Below are 22,213 nucleotides of genomic sequence, written 5' to 3'. Positions count from 1 at the left end.
AGAGGGATGGGGAAGGCTGCACAAAGAAATTCCTCACCCCAAGCCCCCTGACCGGCAGCGAGTAAAGAAGCAGATCTGCTCGCCCTCCCTCTTCCTCCCTCCCATCTTCCCACCCGGGCTGGGCACAGGCCACGGAGCAGCAGCCAGCGGCAGGCCTCGGGAGAGGACCTGCACAGCCTCCTGTAGGTGGCAACAGTGCCACCTGTTTGACCAGTAGGGCTGAGCCAAGGACTGGAAGAGGGAGGAGGCAGACAACTTGGAGAAGAGCTGGGCAGCAGTGCAGTGCAGAGCAGAGAGCAGAGCAGAGCTGCCGCTGAGAAAAGGTGTGAGGGCTCGGGAAGGCTGGGGGCTACAGGCGGGAGTGGTGGGGCGGAGATTGGCTCAGACCGGCAGAGATTGGGCCCAGGGACTGAGCAGCACCCCTAGTCAGCTCCCCTGACTGGGGTTTCCTGGCTGCTCACATCCTGACCCCATCCTACTGGGAGCTCCTGGAGGGAGGGGGGACCCTGGAAGGCAGGGTCTGGGGTGCAGGGGCAGGACTTGAAGTCCAGCTGGAGTCCAGGGCAGGCGACTACAACCCAGTCCTGGTATGGGAACAGGCAGGGGGCCTCTCTTTGGGCTGGCTTTTTCCTGAGAGGCGAGAGGTTTCCTTCCTCCAGAATTCCCCCCGGCTCTGGCCCCCTAACTTCCATGCCCTACCCCAACCCTCCTTTCCCAAGGCAAGCACAGGGTAAGAAGGGCAGTTTCAGGAGCAGCTACACCCTCTCTCCTTTCAGGGGCTCAGCCTCTGTGCACCCCTAAGACCACAGCCTAGTGGGGATCCCAGGTGACAAGGCAAGGGGTCGTGTTCCTTAGACCACACACTCTTTGGGGGTATCCAGGAGCTCTTTTACATATTCAAAGTCACCTAGAAACCCGTTTTACTGACAGCCACTGGTGTGCACACACATACAAACGCTGACATGAATCGCACATCCTCTCATGTAAAATCACAGTCACACACCCAGCCTAGTTTGGGGATCAATAAGCCAGCTCTGTCTCAGCTGGACCCCAAAGCGCCAGGTAGAGGGATCCCCTGCCCCAAGACAACCACACCCCCACACACATACCTTTGCCCAGTATTTGTTGTACTTTCACTAAAGTGACCTCAGAGGGTGGGGCCCCTGAAAGGGGAAAGGTGGGGACTGGGTTCCTGACTGATCAGGAAGGGACAAGACTGGGGCAAGAGGGCTTAGATTTTCCAGATGTGCCTGGGCAGGAGAAGGATTCCTTCATAAAGCAGGGAGTGACCCAGGCCAGCTGTTCCCCCTCAAGACTTCCCCTTATTGATATTGCCCCCTTCCCCCTGGGAGGTGGAGACAGAGAATCTTTCAGTCCTGGGCTTTGTGGTGTCTGCAAGCTCTGTATCCATAGCAACTGGCCAACTAGCCGGGCCTCCCTCAGCCCCAGGTCAGAACTGGTGCCTCTGCTTCAGGTTACTCCCAGTTCCTGGGGTGGAATTCTCCTCAATACGGGGCTGCCTGAAGTTTGGCCAGATCTGCCTCAACTTGCTAAACCGTGTTTGCCCCACCCCAAGAAAGTTTCTCCTGAGTCCCCACCCCAGGCAAGTGCTCCATCCCCAGATAGGGATGCTGTTAAAAAGGGAGGAATTTGAGAGACTGGGTGTGTACCCAGCCCAGAGGCTGGACCTCCCGGGTATCCCATTGACTTTCCAGGTATGCGGATAAAAAGGAAAGACAGACCCCTTCCCTCACCTCCTCATCCAATCTGGCACTGCCCCGTGACCTCCGTTGCTGAGCAGCCGCCCAGGCCTCTGCTCCTCCCCCAGGGCTCCTCAGATATACTGGGAGGGAGGCTGGGAATCTGCCTTCTGCCTACCAGGGTCCCTAGAAGCTAAGTGTCCCATCCCCCAGGCCCTCACCATGGCCGAGTCCGCCGGCTGCTGCTCTGTCTGGGCCCATGGCCTCCACTGCCTGTATAGCTGCCACTGGAAGAAAAGCCCCAAGGAGAGGATGCAAAACAGCAAGGTGAAGGAAGGATGGGGGTTGGTGGGTGGAAGTGCAAGACAGAAGCCAACTGGAAGACATAAGAAGGCCAAGTGTGCTCAGAGGCGGCTGAGGGGAAGGGGCCTTGTCTCCCCAGCAAAAAAAAAATCCCCTCAAATAGGGAAAGAGCTGCTTGCAGAGCAGAGAAGCCCCACACCTGGCAGGAAGCCCCCTTGAGCTTCCATTCATTGGGGACTCTGAGTTGAAGTGGAGCTGGGCTGTGAACGTCTCTCCTGCTCCTTTGCAGTGTGACTACGTCTGGTGCGGCCTGCTCTTCCTCACCTTCCTCCTGTCCCTGGGCTGGCTGTACATCGTGCTCATCCTCCTCAATGACCTGCACAACTTCAATGAGTGGGTCCCGGCCCCGCTTCCTCAGCAGACATGTCAACCTGTTCCTCACCCTGGGACCCCCACATGCTCAGTCCTCCCCAGCCCTGCCTGGCCCTCCCCCTGCCTGGCCTCCTGAGAAAATGCCTCCATGAAGTCTCTCCCAGTCCTTGGAGACCTTGGCCCCATAAAGGGCTTCCCCTTCCCCTCTTCCAGTCCTCCTCCTGGGTCAACTCTCCCCTACCCTCCTCAGGTCAGTAGGAAGCCTTTCCCCCATTCAGACACCTCCTCCTCGCCTCCCACAGATTCCTGTTCCGGCACTGGGGACACTGGATGGACTGGTCCCTGACATTTCTGCTGGTCATCTCTCTACTGGTCACCTATGCATCCCTGCTCTTGGTGGGTCCAGGGGGAGCTGGCCTGACCCTCACCTCAGCCCTTCCCTCCTGTTAGCTCTACCCTGTCATTCTCACCCTGGCTACTGAGGGGAGAGTCAGTGGGAGGTGCCAGCCTGGGAAGCCCACTCAGTGACCCCTCTTGGCACCTCATAGCTCTCACCACTTCTGCCCCCAGCTCCTGGCCCTGCTTCTGCGGCTCTGTGGCCAACCTCTGCATCTGCACCACATCCACAAGGTAGAGTGGGGATGGTAGCAAGCAGGAGGGGAGCACAGTGGGCACAGGGCTTAGCTGACTGGTGATTCCCTCCCCGGGCATGAGCTCAGGACCTGAATGAAGCCCAGTAAATATTTGTTGAGTGAGAGAAAGAAAGTGGATGAGTCGAGGGAAGGGAACAGTCCTGTTTTCATAGAGGGAGGGGCAGCCAAGATAGCCATGAGCCCAGGTCATGAACACCCCACTTATCCCTGGTCCCCCAGGTGATGCTGCTCCTCATTGTACTTATTGTGGCCGCTGGCCTTGTGGGACTGGACATCCAATGGCAAGAGGAGTGGCACAGCTTACGTCTGTCACTGCAGGTGAGTAGCCAATATCGGGTGCCTAGGGGAGGCCCTTAGCCTGTGGCGAACCCCAGGACACATCCTGCTCCCTGGTGCCCAAGACTAAGGTAGCTCTCAACTCCAAAGTTCAGGTCCTAAGAGGAAAGGGGGGAGGTGCTGGAGAAAAGAGCCCTCCTCACCAGCTCTTGTCCACAGGCCACAGCCCCATTCCTTCATATTGGAGCAGTTGCCGGCATCACCCTCCTGGGCTGGCCTGTGGCTGATTCCTTCTACCGTATCCACCAAAGAGGTGCCAACTCCACCCCCCCATATACCCTCCCTGGCCATCAATGTTTCTGCCTCCTGCTGTCCAGGCTCCTGCACCTGCACTCTGCTTTCTGCCCCCAGCACCCACCACTGTCCTTCCTCTAGAGCCTGTCCCCCGCTCCCCACAGGTCCCAAGATTCTGCTACTGCTCCTATTTTTTGGAGTTACCTTGGCCATCTACCTGGCTCCCCTAAGCATCTCCTCACCCTGTATCAAGGAACTGAGAGACTTACCCCCCAAGCCCGAGCTGGTGGGACACCGAGGGGCCCCCATGGTGAGTGCTGGGCAGAATGCTGGCCGGGCAGGGAGGGTCTGCTCCTCCAGGCTGCTGAGGCCAGGCCTGGGGGTTCCCACTCTTCCCTGCTACCTCCTCACCAATTCCCTTTCCCAGTTGGCTCCCGAGAACACTCTCATGTCCCTGCGGAAGACAGCCGAATGTGGAGCTGTCGTGTTTGAGACTGACGTGATGATCAGGTGAGGGAAGCGGGGGAGGGGCCCCTCACCCACTCAAGGGACACAGCAAGGGGGCTCCGGAAATGATGACCCACCAGCCCCAGAGCTTGGCCCTCTGATATCCCTTGTGCCTTCAGCTCCGACGGAATCCCCTTCCTTATGCACGATGAGCGCCTTAGGAGGACCACAGATGTGGCTTCTGTGTTCCCAGACCGAGTCACCACGCACAGCAGTGACTTCTCCTGGGCTGAACTGGAAAGACTCAATGCCGGGACCTGGTTCTTGGAGGTGAGGACAGCCTTCCGGACGAGGCAGCCACGTGCAAGGGCACTCAGGGCAGAGTTCACTTATTGATAAGCATCTGCTGAGCCCAGTGCTGGGCAGTAGGTATACAGTTGCGATACCTAGGTAACAAGCTCAGAATATGAAACCTTGAGCGAAAACAAGGTGTTTGCTTGGTAGAAGTCACTGTCGGGCAGGGTGGGTGTCAGAGGGGATTAGGAGTGGTTTCAACAGAGAGGACGGCTGAGCAGCAGATGAAACTCGAGTGGTTTTTAAGATGGGCAAGGTGGGGAACGGGAATTCCGGTCTGAAGGCAGAGTCGCGTGTAAAGCCCAGAAAAATGAAGAAGTGTTTCCAGGGAACAGAAAGTGGCTCAGTGGAACTGGGAGATAGAATTCGGGGGAGTCATGGGAGATGAGTCTGGCCAGGGGAGCAGAGGCTTGGTCTCGAAGGGCTTTGAATGCCAGGCGCAGAAGTGTGGGCTTCAATCCTGCAGGTGATGGAAACTATTTAAAAGGATACTTCATTTGTTTAGTTCCTCTTTTCCTGATTACCAAAGTCATACAAAAAAGTGAAAAAGTCATGCACAAAATTAAAACATCAGAGAAATAATCTAAAATTGAAGTCCTCCCGTAATCCAGCCCCTCATTTGGGTACATAACACACATATACACACACACACACATTATAACATTATATGTATAATATAACATTATATATTATATATATATATATATAAATAAAATGACATATCTGAGTGATTAAGAACAAGGGATGTCTGGGCTTGAATCTTGGCTTCACCACTTCGTAGCTATGTGAGCCTAGGCAACATTCTTTAGGGTCTCTGTGCTTCATTTTTCTTATCAATAACATGGGAATAATAACAATACCTACCTTGTAAGATTACTGGGAGGATTACATAAATTAACGCACATAAAGCGCTTCTAGTACTGCCTGGCACATAGTAAATACTTAATGAGTGTTAGGTAGCTCATTTCTTCCATGTCCGTAAGAGGTAAGGTCATTGGTTGATTACAAGGGAGGAGAGGAGAGTGGCAGATGTTTGGAAGAGCCACCAGGAGGAATGGGAGAGGAAGCAAATCAACAACAATTGAAGGGGTTGCTAGGTGGCACTGAGTGCCAAAAATAGGCCTACAGCTCCACCTGTCCATGTGGTGTGCTCTGCCCCCCAATTCTAGAGGGTTGAAAAGGCAGAACTGAATCAGAGTTGGGAATTTATAGGGCAGGTCAGGCAAGAAGGGAGTTGAGGGTGCTGTGGAAAAGTAGTTCAAGCTCTGGATAGATCATGGGTAGGGGATGTCGGTGTGGCCAGAGAGGGCTTTTGGATGGGGAGGAAACCAAGGAATCAAGATCCCAGAGGTCTCCCCAAGACCAAAGAGAAAGTGGAGTGAGAGCGAGGCAGTTAGGAAACCAGGAGGGTAGGAGGTTAGGGTTAGAGTCAAGTGTCAGTGAGCCTAGAAAAGGCCACAGTTTGGAGAAAGCGAAAACCCTGGCTCAGCAGTGGGCAGAAGCTGGATCCCAAGCTGGGGTCAGGAGTGAAGATAGTGAGGATGGGGGGATGGTCTGGAGGCTCCTTCTGGTCTTGAAATAATTATCCTATTCTTACAGAGGCAACCCTTCTGGGAAGCTAAGCCGCTGTCAGGCCCCGATCGGAAAGAGGCTGAGAATCAGAGAGTGCCAGCACTGGAAGAGATACTGAAGGAAGCTGCTGAACACAACCTTTCCATCATGTTTGACTTGCGCCGCCCCCCACAAAACCACCGGTTCTATGAAGATTTTGTGAACCAGACAGTGGAGGCTGTGCTGAGTTCAGGGGTGCCCCAAGCCATGGTGATGTTGCCAGGATGCCAAGTGCCCCTTTTTGCCCCTCTCCCCTGCCTTCTTTAGGCCATGGGGATGATTTTGAGGCTTCCCTGTGCCCCAGGGCCCCACCCCAACTCATACACCTCATCTGTGGTCAAACCTCTCTGCCCTGCTCCCCCCTCCATGGAATCCCCAGGCCTCCCCAGCTTCATGCCCATCCATCCCGAACCACAGGTCCTTTGGCTACCAGATGAAGATCGGGCTCATGTCCGACAACGGGCCCCTGGAATGCGCCAGATATATGGATATCAGGGAAGCAACATAACTGAAAGGCCCCAGTTTCTCAACCTCCGCTATCAAGACCTGCCACTATTGGATATGAAGTGAGTGCCAGAGGAAAGGTACCGAGGAGATCACGTGAGGCTTAATGGTGGGGAAGAGCTAATGCTGGGAGAGCAAAGGCCACTCACTCATTCATTCATTCCTACAACACATAGTTACTGAACACATGGTACGTGGGAGGCACTATTAATTGCAGGCTTTGGGCGTACTCGTGCAAGAGGTAGACAATCAACCACTGAACAAAACATAGGCATATTGGATACTGGATAGGGATAAGTGATATGGAGACAATAAAATCGGGAGATATAGTAGAGACTGGGGGTGGGAGTGAGGGGCCACAGGAGGAAGAGTGGGCAGAGACCTGATGGGTCACAAAGAGGTAACGATGAGAAGGGCAGGAACAGCAGCCTCATGAGCGAGGGGAAGGCAAGGCTGGCAAGGTACGCAGAGGCCAAATCAGGTAGAACCATGTTGGCCACAAGAAGGATTTTAACTTCCATTCTACACCAGAAAGCTAAGTGCAAGAGAGCATGGCTCCAGGGGACAGAAGTGAGAAAGTCCTAGATGTGAGCTGGGCCCCAGAAGCTGACTCAGCCAGTAAACATGATGGTTGCCTTATACCCTTGTGGTCAGATAGAAAAAAAAATGTGGACAGAAGGATAGCCCAGTTATTGTATTTCAAGGACCTCTCCCTGCATATTCACCACAGAAGAAGACATGACATCAAGTTTGGCCCTCCCATTAGTGTTGTCCTGGTCAATATCGACTGCCAATCATGTTCCCAAAGGTGTGAGTTGGGAATGAATACACTGATGGGGAAACAGAGGCCCCGAAAGGTCTAAGCACTCTAAGATGTGGGGCTAAATGTACCATGATGAAATGCAACAGAGATACATGTAAAGACCTATATGCGGGGTCCAAAAGAAGCTCGATTGCGCAAAAGCAAGACAGGGAGACACGGGCATTGGCAGGAACATGTGTGAAAAAAAACAGGGTTTTGGTTGAACAGTATGCATCATGACTGAGTCATCAGCGGCACTAACACTGCAGAAAACTAACCTGACCCGGGATTGCCTTTGCACGGACAGAGTGCCCAGAAAGCAGGAAGAGTTTTGCTCTCCTCGAAGCTGGTCCCACCTGGGACCACCTGAGATATCATGTTCAGATGCAGGACCCACACTTCAAAAGGAACATGGATAAACTGCTGTCAGGTCAAATGAGAGAGGTTTGAATGGTGAAGGGAGTGATAAGCCAGGTCCCCAGCCCTGGCTGAAGCAACTGGGGCTGTTGACCTGGAGGAGAGAAGACTCAGGGGAACGTGGCCACTGTTCCCTGGACCTCTGAAGGGATGTCAGTGGCCCCAGACAGCAAAGCTAGGACCCAGAGGTGGAATCCACCAGGAGACAGAGCTGGTCACAGGCTGCGATGCAAAGATAGAACTATTAGCTCCATGGCAGTGACTCTGTGGATTCAAGCACAGACAGGGGCTGCCTCCCATGCCTCAGGCCCCATGATTCTGGATGTTCCCTATTTCTTCTCCACCCTCCACAGGGCACTGCACCAAGATAATGTCTCAGTGAACCTATATGTGGTGAACAAGCCCTGGCTCTTCTCCCTCCTCTGGTGTGCAGGGGTGGATTCGGTCACCACCAACGACTGCCAGCTGCTGCAGCAGATGAGTTACCCCATCTGGCTTATCGTAAGGGCTCTGGGACTGCCACCCCTCCTCCTCTTTTCCCATCCCTGCTTCTCCTTAACCCTGTTCTTCTCTTCCTTACTCCTCCCCTCCCCCTATCACTATACACTACCTGAATACCTACATGTGTGGCTCTGGCCACAGATAGGAACATTTTTCTATTCCCATAGCCCCCTGGAACCTACCTAGTGATGTGGGTCACTACCAATTGTGTCTCCACCCTGCTGCTTTTGTGGACCTTCTTCCTCCAAGGGTGAGTGTTTTGTGCCTCAGCTTTCCGGATGTTTATGCTCCCTAGGGTCCTGGTGGTGGGGCTGATTCAGACTCAATATATGCTGCCACCTGTGGCTTGGGTTTGGTCTGTTTGGTACCTTGGTGATTCTCAACCCGTTCCTTATACACCAAATGGGTTTGAACCTCTGCGAGGCAGTTTGGGGGAACACAGGGTTAAAAGCTGGCTGAACTCACAATAGGAAGCTTTTCTCCCTATAGGAGATGTGCTGAGGCGAGAGACCGAACTGGTAAGAACTTGCTCCCCTCACCTCATTTTTCTCCTCTTCTAGACTTCCTCTTGTTCACGCCCTCTGTGCACCTCCCTTCCCTCCCCAGGCTTAGAGACAGCAGTGCTGCTGACCAGGATCAACAATTTCAGAATGGAGTGAATGCCCTGCCCTGGGCCCCCACCAGCCAGAGTCTGAGGCCTGTCTGCATTGGCCAACGGCAAGGAAACGAGAATGGCAGAGGTGGAATGTTGGTGGGGTTGGGATGGGGTGAACTTTGCCAACAGGAAGTTTTGAACTATGAGGGTCCTCTGCCCAGATGGTGGGCATGCCCCAAGCTTCCATGGAATCTGTTCCCCTTGGGGTTTGACCTGAGGTGGTTAGGAAGACACTGAGTCATGAGAAGTTTCTCCCCAAGTGAAACTAGAACAGAGGAAGGGACAAGGAGATCACCAAGATCATGTTTCAGACCTGTGTGCAAAGATCATGTTTCAGACCTGTGTGCACGAGTTGTGTAGAAGGCACAGGGTGTCAGGGATGGGACAGCTCGGAACAGTGATGAAGGAGATGACTAAAACACCTTTCCCAGAGAACTATAAGATGATGGAGACATCGACCAGTTTCCATTCACCGTCTCCCCTGCAATTAAGCTGCTTTCCTGTCTAGCGGCCAGGCAGCTAAAGAGCCCATCTAGCCATGTAATTGTGTACCTACAGGGGGCTTTTTGCTGTGCACAGTCTTTTCTTCAAGACATACTGGTTCCTGAATCTTGTCTGTTTATCTGTCATCTAATGAATTTAATGCCCACTTGGCACAGTCTAATCTTTTCAGCGCTGGGGCTGGGTGGAAGATGCGCCTTCCATCTAGGGTTGTATGTGACATGACATGGAGTGGTCATCACGGGGAGATTCGTAGATTGGAAGTGGCAAAAGGACCACCTAGGGCAATGAAGTGCTGCCAGTGGGAAGCAGGAGAGCAGCCGCCACGTCGGGCGTTCCGGTGGCCCAGGCGCATGGTGCAGAGTTGCGCTGTAGCTCCACCTTGTGGTCAGCTGCCCCAAGAGGAGGGCTGCGTCGGTCGTCACCCGTGACGTATTTGCCGAATGCCACCTGTTTTTCGTGCCGGTAGGGGATCTGTGTCCTTGACTCCGGACCCTCAGGGCGTGGTCCGATTTCCACAAGTTTTCGCTTCTTTGGGCTGCACGCAGGGTCTGGTTGCCGGGCGCGACTTTCCCTCAAGGAGCAAGTTCCCCGGTGTGTTTGCTGCTCGTGAGTCCTCGGGCTAAACAGTTAAGGTGACCAACGCGGAGCTGGCCTAGGATGTGGAGTCTGGTAGAAGTGGGGGAGGGGCTAAGGCAAGCACCGGGACAGGAGGGGGCTCTGTGGCTGACTCTTCAGTCCCCCACCGCACCCACATTCGCCTGGGTTCGTGTCTTCACATGAAGGGAAATCGATTTAAGGGTCTAACGAGATCAGGAGGTTCGGTTCTCAATTCCTCCTCTCTCGCCAGACTGGGACCTGGGGCAGCACTGGCACCTTAGGGACGAGACCCTCCTCGGTTGGGGAAGCCCCGGGAACTACAATTCCCAGAACGCCCCAGGCCACTTCCGGTCTCTGGATGGACCGAATTGAGTTTGAATTTGTGTTCCCGCCCCCTCCTCCTCCCAAACCCCGCCCCTTCCCTTCTCTCGCCGCCCCGCCCCCGCCATGCACACACATGCACATACATACACAGGCCGCCGTCCACGCCAACATACCTGGCCTGCAGCTGGCGTGGTAGGCGGGGGCACCCGCGTGCGACGGGCGGGGAAGCAGGAGGCGCGCCGAGAGCCGACGCCGCGGCCGCTGCCTGGTCCCGGTCTTCGCCGGGGTCCACGGCGCCTTGGACCCAACAGGTCTCCTCTGCACACTGCCTTTTCAAGCTGAATTTCCTTAGTTTCCCCCGTTCCCGATCCCGCCCCTCAGACCGACTGCCGGCCCCAGCTCTGGGGCGCCCAGCCTGTCAGGTACTGCCGGGCTCCCACCTCTTCAGCATGTATCCCCTCATCCCTGCTTTTCTGTCCTCTCCCAGTCGCCCAGCCTCACAGCCCTGCAACCTCTTCCTCTCCTCCCCTTCCGACCTAACCTTGACCACCTCCAGGGTCTCCAACCCCCGCAACCTCAACCTCTCAGCTCCCAGGTTCTCAGCCGCAGTCCTCTAACCTCAGAGTCCAGACTCCTGGCCGGAGTGTCCCAAACCCTTGCCCCTACCCCCTAGCCTTGAGTACTCAGCCCTGAGCCTGCCACCACACATCCTTCTTCCCTTCCCAGGAGGACTGGACAGCTATGGCGCACTTAACCTCTGTGGGCCCTGGACTGGAGACTGAGACTGACAAAAACTTGAGGGCGAAGAGCCAAGGGGAGCTGCTCATTGGGGTTCGGGTGCAGTTGCTCTCTGTTATTTTTAGCTGCTGACTCACAGCTTCTGGCATCCGGGTTTGGGGCTAGCAGGCTGGGCTAGGGGGCTATTAATAGAGCTGAGGCACAGCCCCGACCCAGTTCAGTTTAGAAGCACTCGGAGCCAGGAGCCTCCCCCTGCCATCGTGCCCTGTGGAAATGTTGTGGATGGGGGCAGAGCTGGATCAGGACCTCTCTGACTGCCAATACCTCAGCTTCTATCTCTACCTTGGAACTCTTGAGGGAAAGCCCACGACGAGACTCCGGGCACAGCTCTCCCCTAAGCTTGCCATGGCTTGGGGCTCTGCCACCATGAAGCTCCTGCTGTACTAGCTGAGGCAAATCCCAAATGGAGGGATTATTGTGGCCACAGCCTTGGCCTGCCTGTACCTACTCCGGGCCAGAATGCTAGGTTACTAGGAGGAAAAGCTTCAGATTTCTGGTCCCCAAAGGCCCTCATAAGGGTGGGGTGCTTCAGCATGGTCCTGATGGAGGGGGCACAGAGCCAAGAGAATTTGCTAGCCCCAAACCAGACACAGCACTAGGAAGCTGCTGAATTCTGTTACCACCCTCCCATTCTTCTTTTATTTCTTTTCTTCTTGTTGGGCTCTGCCCCTACTCACAGGGGTCACCAGACCTCAGGATCTCTTCCTACTCCATAGAGAAATCTAATTCAGGAAAGCCACTGAGAAACTTGTCTCCAACAAGGTATGAATGATCCTTTATATATTGTCATTTCTATGGGCCCTTTTAATTTTAATGGGCTAAAGTAGGCGTTCCCTAATCCATACATTGGGAATGATGGAGAAGTCTTGATACCTTATTGAACTAATCACCAAAATTATTCCCACCTACGCCCTATGTGTTAGAATTCCCATTCATCAAGGATGCACACCGACAGCAATGCTCCCTACTTGCAAACCAGAAACTTCTGCCTTAAGCAATCTGTCTCCGGCTCCCAGTTGTAACCCAACAGCTGCAGAGCAAGGGTGATTGTTTCTCCACACACAAAGATTGGGTCCCCCAATAAAGCTGTACTTTCAAGAAATGAACCCAGATTATCAGAGAGCAGCAGGCCGCACTGCCCCAACCCCGTCAATTTGCTGAGGGCGCCGGAGAGATGGTAGATGGGAGTGAGAAATGGTCTATCTCCTCCCAAATCCCTTCTCACGCTCTTTGCTCCTGGGTTGCTTCAGTCTCTATGCAGGCCGCCTGGTTGCCTAGCAACCACAGCCGCCTGCAGGGGCGTGGGGCTGTTTTCGACCTGTAGGGGGCACCTGTCTCCCTGAGACCTCAGGCAGGAGCTCTAGCAGTTGGGAAGGGGTTGCAAGTGTTAAGGCACTCAGGGTTGCCCACCTCTTCCCAGGTTTGCTCACCAAGTCCAGTCTGAGTCTCAGAGACTGTGGCGTGGGGGGAAGCTCACTATGAATGTAAACGGATTTTACTCAAATTCATTAAAACTGAAAAATGAGAGTCAATGGGGATGGGATGTGCGGAAGACAGTTTGACTCTCTCCATTCACTTCCAGCTTAGCAATGCTTATTCCTCAACCAAGGCCCAGGCTATAGGGGGCTTTTTTCCTGACCTACTTTTAGGATGTAGGAAAAGAGTCTAGCACTCTATGGTATTGACAAACTGCTGAGCATATAAAAGACTTTAAGGTCCTGGGTTACCAGCCTAGCCTAGACTTGGTTAGGAAGGATATTCATTCATTTGTTCATTCAGCAATAATAATTGACCCTAACCCACTGTATACTAGGTAATATGCTAAGTGTTTTACATTTAATCCTCACAAAACCCTATGATTATTTCTATTTCATAGATAAAGAAACTGAAGCTCAGAGAAGTAAAGTAACTGCCAAGGTCACGCAGCTAGTGACTGGACTGCATCTGACTGAGAAACCACTGTGTGCCAGGGTCTAAGAATAAAGAAAACAAGACACTTCTCTCTTTTCTCTACCTAATGAGCACCTTGTAACCCATCAGGACCAAATTTAAAATGTCATCTCTTTTGTAAAATTTTTCATAAGCCCCTCCTGCCCCCAACAAGGAGAGTTGATAACTTGCTTTTTGGTATACCCCTCTGAAACAGCACTTTTCACAAATATTGTAATAATCTGCTTCTGTATTTCCATTTCTCTAACTTTGAGCACCTTGGCAACAGGACCTGTTTACTATTCATCTCCACTTGGATGTCTGATAGACGTCTCAATCTCAACATGTCCAAATCTGGACACCTCATCTTTCCCCTCTAAATGACCCCTTCCCTAAAGCTGTCCTCATCTCAGTCAGTGGCAATCTCACCTTTCCAATTGCTCTGGCCAAAAAACCTTGGAACCGTACCTCATATTCAATCTGTTAACAAATCCTGTTGACTTTCCCTTCAAAATTCATCCGTGAGAATCCAATCACTCATCACCTCCAGTGCTACCACCTGCCATCACCTTTTACCTGGATCAGTGCAGTCTTCTGATTAGTCTCACTGCTTCATTCTTGTCCCCTGTGGCCTAGTCTCCACACAGAAGCCAGAGCAATCCTGGTAAACACAAGTCAGATCATGACAGTTCTCTGTACAGAACCCTCCAAGGGCTCCCCATCTCTCTCAGAATAAAGCCAAAATCCTTTCAATGGCCCCATATAATCTGGTCTCCTACTAAATTTCTGATCTCATCTCATAGTACTTCCCCTCCTTCCACTCTGCTCCATCTACTCCTTGAACAAGCCAAGTGCACTCCTTACCCAGGACCTTTGCACTGGCTGTTCCCTTGCTAGGTATATTCTTCTGCATGGGTCACTTCCTCATCTCCTTCAAGTCCTTGTTCAAATGTCACCTTCTCAGTGAGGCCTACCTTGACCAACCTATTTAAGATTGCCTCTATTCTAACTTCCAGTTTTACAGGGTAAATACAGGGTATAGAGGAACAAGGTAAATGACACCATGAGGGAAAAAAAAAAAACAGACAAATCCCAAAGTAGGATATTCTATGAAACAACTGACTTGTACTTTTCAAAAAGCCAATGTCATTAATTTAAAAAAAAGATTAAGGAGACTTCTAGTTCTGGACCCAGTTGGAGTAGACACACTTCTCCCTATTTCTCCCACTAAGGACAGCTAAAACTCTGCACGTGATCCATAAAACAAACATAAGAAGACTCTAAAAGGAGAAAAGGGCAGACCTGACTACGTGAGTTCCCTGGGTTTTCTTGTTTCCTCATATATTCCAGGCTGGGTACTAGAGAAGCCAACCCGGAAATGCCAATGGGCACGCACACAAAAAGCCTCAATAAAAACCCACTCTCTCTAATCCAAGGACTAGCAAATGGGCAACTTAGCCATACAGCAGAAAACACTTGACAGTAAACACTCTACTGCACCCAGGCATCACAGAAAAAACTGCAGCCCCACCCATGCCAGCTGGCAAAGACCAAGTAGAAACCAAGACTTTCCCTTATACCAGGCTCCTCCCCACCCCCTGCTCTCTGGGGTGATGTCAGAGAAGGCTAAGTAGAGAGTCTGGACTTCCATTCTCCACAAGGTAACAAGACTTTCCCTCCCTGCTGGGGGCTATCAGAGTGTCAGGAGGCCAAGTGAAGAGTCAGAACTTTTGCCAGTGCTCTCTCCCATCTTCCCTCCCCACCACACTCCTCTACCACCTTCACCCCCACCAGCACCCCTACTTGTGGTCAGTGGAAGCCACCTGGGGAGCTGGAAGGAGGCCCTTCAACCACTCCCAGCCAGGGAGGTGTCAGTGAAGCCCTAGTGGGGAGCTGAAACTCCCACCCCTGCCTAACAGTAAGGAAGAGCCCCACCTTGGATATCAACCAATGCCAAGGGGGGACCTTGAACTTCTACTCATACCTGGCAGGAACCAGGCAGTGGCCCCCTCCACTGATGGCAACAGTGTCAGAAGAAGCCTACCCAAACAAAAGATTTAAGTAAGATTTTGTCTTATAAGGTAATATCCAAAAATGTCTAGGGTGCAATGAAAATTCAGTCATCATATTAGGAACCCAGAGGCCCTCAACTTGAATGAGAAATAATAAACAGTTGCCAACACCAAGATGACAGCAAGCTATCAATGATCTGAGAAGGATTCTAAAGTGGCCAACATTTAAAAAAATGCTTCAGTGAGCAATTACAAACAAGTTTGAAACAAATGAAAAAAAAAATAGAAAATCTTAGCAAAGAAATAGGAGGTATGATGAAGAATCAAATAGAAAGTTTAGAACAGAAGAATACAATAACACAACCAAAAAACTCAGTGGATGGGCTCATCAGGATGAGGAAAGAATCAATGAACTTGAAATAGAGTATTAGAAATTACCCAATCTGAACATTAGTTGGAAAATAGACTTTAAAAAAATGAGCAGAGCCTCAGAGACATGTGGGACTATAACAAAAGCCCTAATATTTGTATCATCAGAGTCCCAAAAAGACAAGAGAAAAAGGGTGAAGCTGAAAAAGTCTTCAAGAAATAATGGCTGAAAATTCCCAAAATTTGGCATAAGACAAACCTACAGATTCAAGAAGCCAAATAAACCCCAAACAGGATAAAGTCAAAGAAATGCCATGCCAATTCTCATTACAATCAAACTTTTAAAAGCAAGACAAAGAAAAAAATCTTGAAAGCAGTAAGAGAGAAAGACCATTTACCAACAGGGGAAAAACAATTTAAATATCAGCAGTTTCTCATCAGAAACTGTGGTGGCCAGAAGGAAGTGGCGCAACATATTCCAAGTGTTGAAAGAAAAGAACTTCCAAGCCTGGATGCTATATCTGGTGAAAATATCCTTCAGAAATGAGGGAGAAATCAAGGTATCCTCAGACAAAGGAAGGCTAAGAGACTGTGACACCAGCAGACCCACCCTAAAAGACTGATTAAAGGCAGTTCTCAAAACAAAGGAAATGATAAAAGGAGAAATCTTGGAACATCAGGAAGGAAGAAAGAATAGAATGAGTAAAAGTGTAAGTACATACAACAGACTTTTCTCCTCTTGAGTTGTCTAAATAGTGTTTGATGGTTGAAGCAATAAGTATAACATTATCTGATTTGGAGCTTGATATGTGTAGAGGAAATATTTAAGAAAACCGTACTATATATGGGACAGGGTAAAGAGACTTAAATGGAGGTAAGTTTTCTACAATTTCCTCAACATGATAGAATGATGACACCAGTAGATCTTTGTGGTGAGGAAATAGTTCTGTATCTTGATTGCAGTGGTTGTTACAGGAATCTCCACATGTGGTTAAATGGTATAGAGATATATACACATTGTACCAATGTCAATTTCCTGGTTTTGATACTGTACTATAATTATGTAAGATGAAATTATTGTAGATAACTGGATGAAGGGTACACTGGCCCTCTCTATACTATTTATGCAACTTCCTTGTAAATCTATACTTATTTCAAAATAAAAAGTTTTTTTTTTTAAGATTGGGGCTGTTCTAGATTAAATGTGACCAAACACACAAATGCAACGTGACAGACTTGATTAGACTCTGATGTTAAAAAAATTTTTTTTGAGTAAAGGTAGATTTATTTAGAGAGATACATACTACATAGAGTGTAGGCTGTTTCAAAAGGCAAGAGAAAGGCCACGTGGTGTGGGGTTTCAGTGCTCAGATTAGAGTAAAAGTAGGTACACACTCCATAGACAGAGTGCGGACTGTCTCCGAAGAGGAGGGAGCAAAAAGGCGGCCTGATGTTAAAGTTTTTTAAAGGCAAGTTTGGAGAAATTTGAATGTAGACTGGACATGAGATGATATGAAACTATTGTTAATTTTCTTAGATGTCATAATAATATTGTGGTTATGTGGGAGAATGTTTTTATTCCTACAAGATGAATGCTGAAGTATTTACGGGAGGAATGTAATGAAATCTGTAACTTACATTTGAATGGTTCAGAACAAAAATGTAGCTAGATCGATAGAGCAAATATAACAAGACATTACCAGCTGTTGACTCTATGAGGAAGATATATAGATATAGATACACACACATACATACATATATATATGTTCATTGTACTATTCTTTCAATTTCTATATGTTTGCAAAGTTTCATTTTTTAAAAAGTTGGAGTGGCTATGTGGAGGATAGATTATGTGAGAAAGCTAGTATAGTAAAATAGAATGAGAATCTAGATGGCAATTGGGTGTTTGTTCCCTGTAAAATTCTTTGAATTTTTCCGTATGTTTGAAAATTTTCACCTTAAAATGTGGCGGTAAAAAACTTGAAGAAAAATGATCACAACCCCATGTCCTCCCCTAGTACTTCCTATCCCTCATTCTCTGCTCTTTTTCTTTTTTTCCACAGCCCTTATCATCATACATAGTAGTATAGAATTCACTTATTTATTTTGCTAATTTTTGTCTGTGTCCTCTCACTAGAATGTAAGCTCCCCAAGGGCAAGGACTTGTTGTGTTTCATTTTGTTTGCTGCTCTATCCTCAAATCCTGGAACAGAGCCTGGCACATAGCAGATGAATGCTCAATGAACATTTGTTGAATTAAGAATGAATTTCTGTAGCCCTAGGGCCTGGGTCAAGGTCTTGCTCAGAGTAGGTGTGCAATGAATGTTTGTTGAACTGAGTTCTGCAGGAGAACTGAGAATAGACCTGTTGTACATGAGTGGTTCAGAGCATGGATTCTGGAGTCAAACAGCCAGGTTGGGCATCCCGCTTCTGTTACTTCCAGCTGTGTTACCTAGCTGTATTAACATCACTGAGCCTCAATTTCTCATTGGTAAAATTCAGGTAATAGTAGTGGCACCTTGGTAGGCTTTTTGTTTACATGTAAAACACTTAGGATTTTGTAAAGACTCAATAATTGGTAGCTAATGACAAAACAAGAACAGCAAGAACAGCAAGAGTTTTCCTGGCATGTCATCCCCCAACAGGCTGAGCCAGGAGAGGCTAAGGACAAGTATGTCCTTGTCCTTGGACAAGTATTTCCAACTTATTCTCCATACCCTTAGGTTTCCTTCACTTCAGATTTCTCTTTCTTTCTTTCTTTCTTTCGCTTCTGCTTCTTTCTTCTTCTTCTTCTCCTTCCACTTTTTTTTTTTAACTGAAGTATAGTCAGTTTACAATGTTGTGTCAATTTCTGGTGTCTAGCACAATGTTTCAGGCATACATATGCATACATATATTCTTTTTCATATTCTTTTACATTATAGCTTACTACAAGATATTGGATATAGTTTCCTGTGCTATACAGTAGAAATTTGTTGTTTATCCAGATCTCTTCTTAACTTTCCTCCTGCCCTGGACTTTCTTTACTCTCCTGGCATCCTGAAGCTCTTTCCCTCATCATAACTATGCAGTAGTCGGGTGGAGGAGATAGGAGTCTGTGCACCAGGGCAAGAGCTTAGAGCTTTCTTTTCCTCCTGTTCTAGGTTTGACATTCCTCACTAGTGATGGAAGCAGGTCAAGTGTGAGGTTGCAGTCATTCCAGGGCCTAGAGGTTGAGAGAACAATAGTTCTGAGGAAGAGGCACTGACAAGAGTGTGACCTCATAAGCTGCCTTCTTCCTTGGTACCCTGTTAGGAGAGATCACCTCCCTCACCCTGCTCTAACGTCCCTCCGATCTGTTCTGCCGCCTCAAGTCTTTACTTCTGGTGGCCCCAGCTCAGAGCAAGCCGGGAGACCCATTGAGCATCTCCCTGCAACTCCCTCTTGGTAGTGGGGTGGGGTGGAGTGGGCGGAGAACGGGCTGAAATTGGGGATAAGGGGGCACGAGATTGGGGGCTGAGCTCACCCATGGCCCAAGTCCCCTGCCCCCGCCTTAGGGTCGGCGGTAGCCCAGATATCTGGGGAGCTGGTGCTGAGCCTGGGGGCGCCACTGCTTCTGTTCCTTTAAGGAGCCGCTGTTTAGCATTCCTGCCGCTGCCGCTGCCGCTGCCTGACTCTGCACGCTGATTGGCTGGAATCAACTGAGAAGGGAGCCAGGGAGAGATGCTCTTGACTCCACTCAGATCCATCCTGGGGACCAGTGCAGGAGCGGTCCTCGCAGCTCCTAGCTTCTGCCCAAGCTCCCGCTTCTTCTTTGCCGCTGGGCCTCGGCCCAGGAGCCACGACGGGCGACACGGAGCCGCCAGTGCTGGAGGGGGAGCCGTGGGTGCGGGGCAGCGTGGGGGCAGAGGCCCCGGGACGCCCGCCCGGCCCCAGGCCCCGCTCTGCCCGGGCGCCCCCACGGGTGCCCCCCCCTTCCTGGTCCGAGCAGTGTGAGTGTGCCCGGGAGCCCGGCGGCGGCGGCGGCGGCGGCGGCGGCGGCGGCGGCGGCGGCGGCGGCGTGGAAACCGGCGTGGGCTGGGGGGTCCGGGCCGCGGGGGGCAGTGCCATGCACAAGCACCAGCACTGCTGTAAGTGCCCCGAGTGCTACGAGGTGACCCGCCTGGCCGCCCTGCGGCGCCTCGAGCCTCCGGGCTACGGGGACTGGCAGGTACCCGACCCCTACGGGCCAGGTGGGGGCAATGGAGCCAGCGCCGGTTATGGGGGCTACAGCTCGCAGACCCTGCCTTCGCAGGCGGGGGCCACCCCCACCCCCCGCACCAAGGCCAAGCTCATCCCCACCGGCCGGGATGTGGGACCGGTGCCCCCTAAGCCAGTCCCGGGCAAGAGCACCCCCAAACTCAACGGCAGCGGCCCCAGCTGGTGGCCCGAGTGCACCTGTACCAACCGGGACTGGTATGAGCAGGTATGGACCAGCAGATGGGGGAGGGCAGTGGGGCAACCCAGTGGGGCTGGAGAGTGGGGGCCTAGAGGCCTGGGGTGCAGCAGGGGTTCCTGGGGTTCCAAGCCAGCAGACCCTGAGCCCTAGCATTGCAGCTGGGCCAGGAGAGGCTGTTGGAAATCTGTGCTTCCCTGTGTGTGTCTGTCGGAGGGTCTCCATCTGGAGGGGATTGGGAGGAGCTGTGTGTCAGGAGGTGAAGGTATGGCGGAGGGGCACATTTTCCTGTGTAGGGGGATTGGGTTTGTCTCAGTGTGGGGGATTTAGCAGTGTCTCTGTGTCTGGCAGGGGGCGGGAGGTTCTGCGGGGGCTGTGTGTGGTGTGTGTCTCCACAGGAGGGGAGGAGGGGGCATCGTGCTCTGCGTAGGGGGGACATATGTGTGTGTGTGTGTGTGTGTGTGTGTGTGTGTGTGTGTGTGTGTGTGTGTGTGTGTGTATGTATGTTGAGGTGTGTGGAGGAAGGCTGTGGAGCTCCTGTGAATCTATATGGAGGAGCCCATGTGCCCAGCTCGCTGAGCTTCATCCCTTGATGCCATGAGTCCCTCTCCGTCCTAGTCCCTTTGTGTGTGAATGTGCACATGGACATGTGGGGATGTCTCTCTGAATGTGGAGGTGTCTCTGTAGATGAAGCTGCAGGGAGGGCTGTGTTTGCCTGTGTGTGTGTGTGGCTACATGTATATGTGTGAGTATGTGGCTGCAAGTGTGTGCACGCGTGTGTGTGTGCATGTGTGTGTGTGTGGTGTCCCTGGTGAGAGGCGCTTGACAGGCAAGGGAGGGGAGGGGGAGGAGGCGAGAGACACGTCCCAAGCAAGGCTGCGAGGCTGCTGAGAAGGACAGACTCTTTTGTCCAAGCAGCTCCGAAGTGTGTGTGTGCTGTGTGTGTGTGGGGGGGGACTGAAGCAAGCTTCTTTGCTTCAAAGCAGGCATGGTGCCTGGAGCCAGGCAAGGGGCAGCTGCTCTGGTGCAGGGACTGGCCCCATTGGGGCATGTCCCCCTTGGATACCCCCAGATGTGGGAGAACTTGGCCCCCTAGCCCTGACTTGGCACCACTTGGGAACCCCTGGGTGCTGGGCACAACTCCGGCTTCCACTTCCAGCCTAAACTGCCAGCTTAGAAAATGGAAGGAGCATCTGTGGGAGAAGCAGCAAAATGGAGGCTGGGCCGGCAGAGCCAGGTCCCTGGCATGCATGGCGGAGGGCCGGTTATTCGGCTCTGCAGCCCCCAGGGTAGGGAGAGATGAGGAGGAGGCTTTGCTGTGGAGGGCAGGTGCTGGCTGCCCCAAGCTGGTGACTGTTCTGGCCGCCTCTGTCCCCCTCTGGGGATCAGATGTGCTCTCACTCAGAAGAAAAGGTGGAGACTTCCTGGGGAGAGGAGTCCTCGGTTCTGGCCTTCTGTCTATCCATGCTGACCATTCCCTGTGTCCCTTGCCTTGGCCCCTTGCCCTCTCCTGCAAATCCCCCTCTCTCCTTTTCTCCTCTTTCCTGGGGCCCTACCTTTGTAAACACTCCCTCATGCTTGTCCTGCTCAATTGAGAGATGGGTGCCAGTCCCAAGGCTCGGCAAGTTGGTCAAGGTTTCCTTGCCAGGACTGATCCCTGGATGGCTCCTGGCTCTGGGAGCAGGTTCTCTGCGAGGGGCAGCAGGATGCTGGAGGGTGGACCAGTGAGAGCCGGGAGCCACTGGGTCTTGCTGAAGCTGGGCTTGAAGCACAGCTAGCACATTTGGGCACACACAGTGTACCAGATGCATACATGAGCTGCATGGGAGTCTTTTGCCTGTGTGTCTGTTGCATGGTACTTCGGGCAACTGTGTTGGTTTTGGGGCTCTGAAGAGCCATTGATTCTTTCTCCTGGGATCAGGGACCAGAGTGGGGCTGCAGCTGGAGTGCTCCCACCAACTCCAAGGGCTGCAGGGCATAAAGTCCTGGGGCCAGGCCCAGAAAAGGTGGAGGCATGACTAGCCAGCCCTCCTTTCCTCTCCTCCTCTCTGCTTTTTGAAGCCAAAGCTGTGTGTGGTGGAGGTGGGAGTGGGGGAAGCAGAGAGCAGGGCATGCTGAGGAGCCATCACCCTGACTTCCCAGCTTTCCTCTTCAGAGGAGGGGATCAGGGGTCAGGAAAGGGGCAACACAGCCAGAGAAAAATGGAGGAGGGGCACCAGGCTATCTGGTGAAAGAGGCCAAAGGATGCCTCCATTCCTGGGGACGAGAGCGAGAGCCAGGAAGCGGGTGCTACTTGTCTGCCCAGAATCACATTTTCACTTGACAGTGGCCACAAGTATGTCCTGTCTGGCAGGCCACCTCTGTGGGTTGGTTAGAC

General features: G+C 51.7%; 3 protein-coding genes across 6 annotated transcripts in view; all 3 read left to right on the top strand.

The window, feature by feature from the left end:
• Positions 1 to 1,868: 1,868 nt before the first annotated feature.
• Positions 1,869 to 9,531, top strand: GDPD2 (glycerophosphodiester phosphodiesterase domain containing 2). The gene is made up of 15 exons (XM_010978748.3): positions 1,869 to 2,027; positions 2,293 to 2,396; positions 2,678 to 2,771; positions 2,946 to 3,005; positions 3,248 to 3,346; positions 3,524 to 3,617; positions 3,763 to 3,908; positions 4,026 to 4,108; positions 4,225 to 4,375; positions 5,999 to 6,220; positions 6,428 to 6,576; positions 8,087 to 8,234; positions 8,402 to 8,484; positions 8,724 to 8,752; positions 8,841 to 9,531. Exons 1-15 carry the CDS (start codon positions 1,923 to 1,925, stop codon positions 8,891 to 8,893), a joined length of 1,620 nt encoding a protein of 539 aa, XP_010977050.1. The 5' UTR covers positions 1,869 to 1,922; the 3' UTR covers positions 8,894 to 9,531.
• A 146-nt stretch (positions 9,532 to 9,677) lies between these two features.
• On the top strand, positions 9,678 to 16,545 carry LOC116151000 (uncharacterized). The gene is made up of 5 exons (XM_031446621.2): positions 9,678 to 9,803; positions 10,272 to 10,736; positions 11,041 to 11,151; positions 11,792 to 11,874; positions 12,989 to 16,545. The coding sequence occupies exons 1-5, from the start codon at positions 9,678 to 9,680 to the stop codon at positions 12,990 to 12,992; spliced, it is 789 nt and encodes a 262-aa protein (XP_031302481.1). The 3' UTR covers positions 12,993 to 16,545.
• Positions 16,546 to 19,466: 2,921 nt separating this feature from the next.
• Positions 19,467 to 22,213, top strand: part of DLG3 (discs large MAGUK scaffold protein 3) — a 51,556-nt gene continuing 48,809 nt past the window's right edge. For 3 of the 4 annotated variants that reach the window (XM_064483075.1, XM_064483074.1, XM_031446444.2), the window contains exon 1: positions 19,475 to 19,866. In XM_064483075.1, the coding sequence (XP_064339145.1) occupies positions 19,510 to 19,866 (357 nt within the window). In that variant the 5' untranslated portion in view covers positions 19,475 to 19,509. Of the gene's footprint in view, positions 19,867 to 22,213 lie in introns of all 4 variants that reach the window. The other variant, XM_064483076.1, reaches the window with a different exon arrangement.

This window comes from Camelus dromedarius, chromosome X, assembly GCF_036321535.1.
Source record: "Camelus dromedarius isolate mCamDro1 chromosome X, mCamDro1.pat, whole genome shotgun sequence".
In the NCBI taxonomy this organism is placed as follows: domain Eukaryota; kingdom Metazoa; phylum Chordata; class Mammalia; order Artiodactyla; family Camelidae; genus Camelus; species Camelus dromedarius.
The sequence above is the reverse complement of the archived record's forward strand: the minus strand, read 5'-3'. Positions and strand labels throughout refer to the sequence as shown.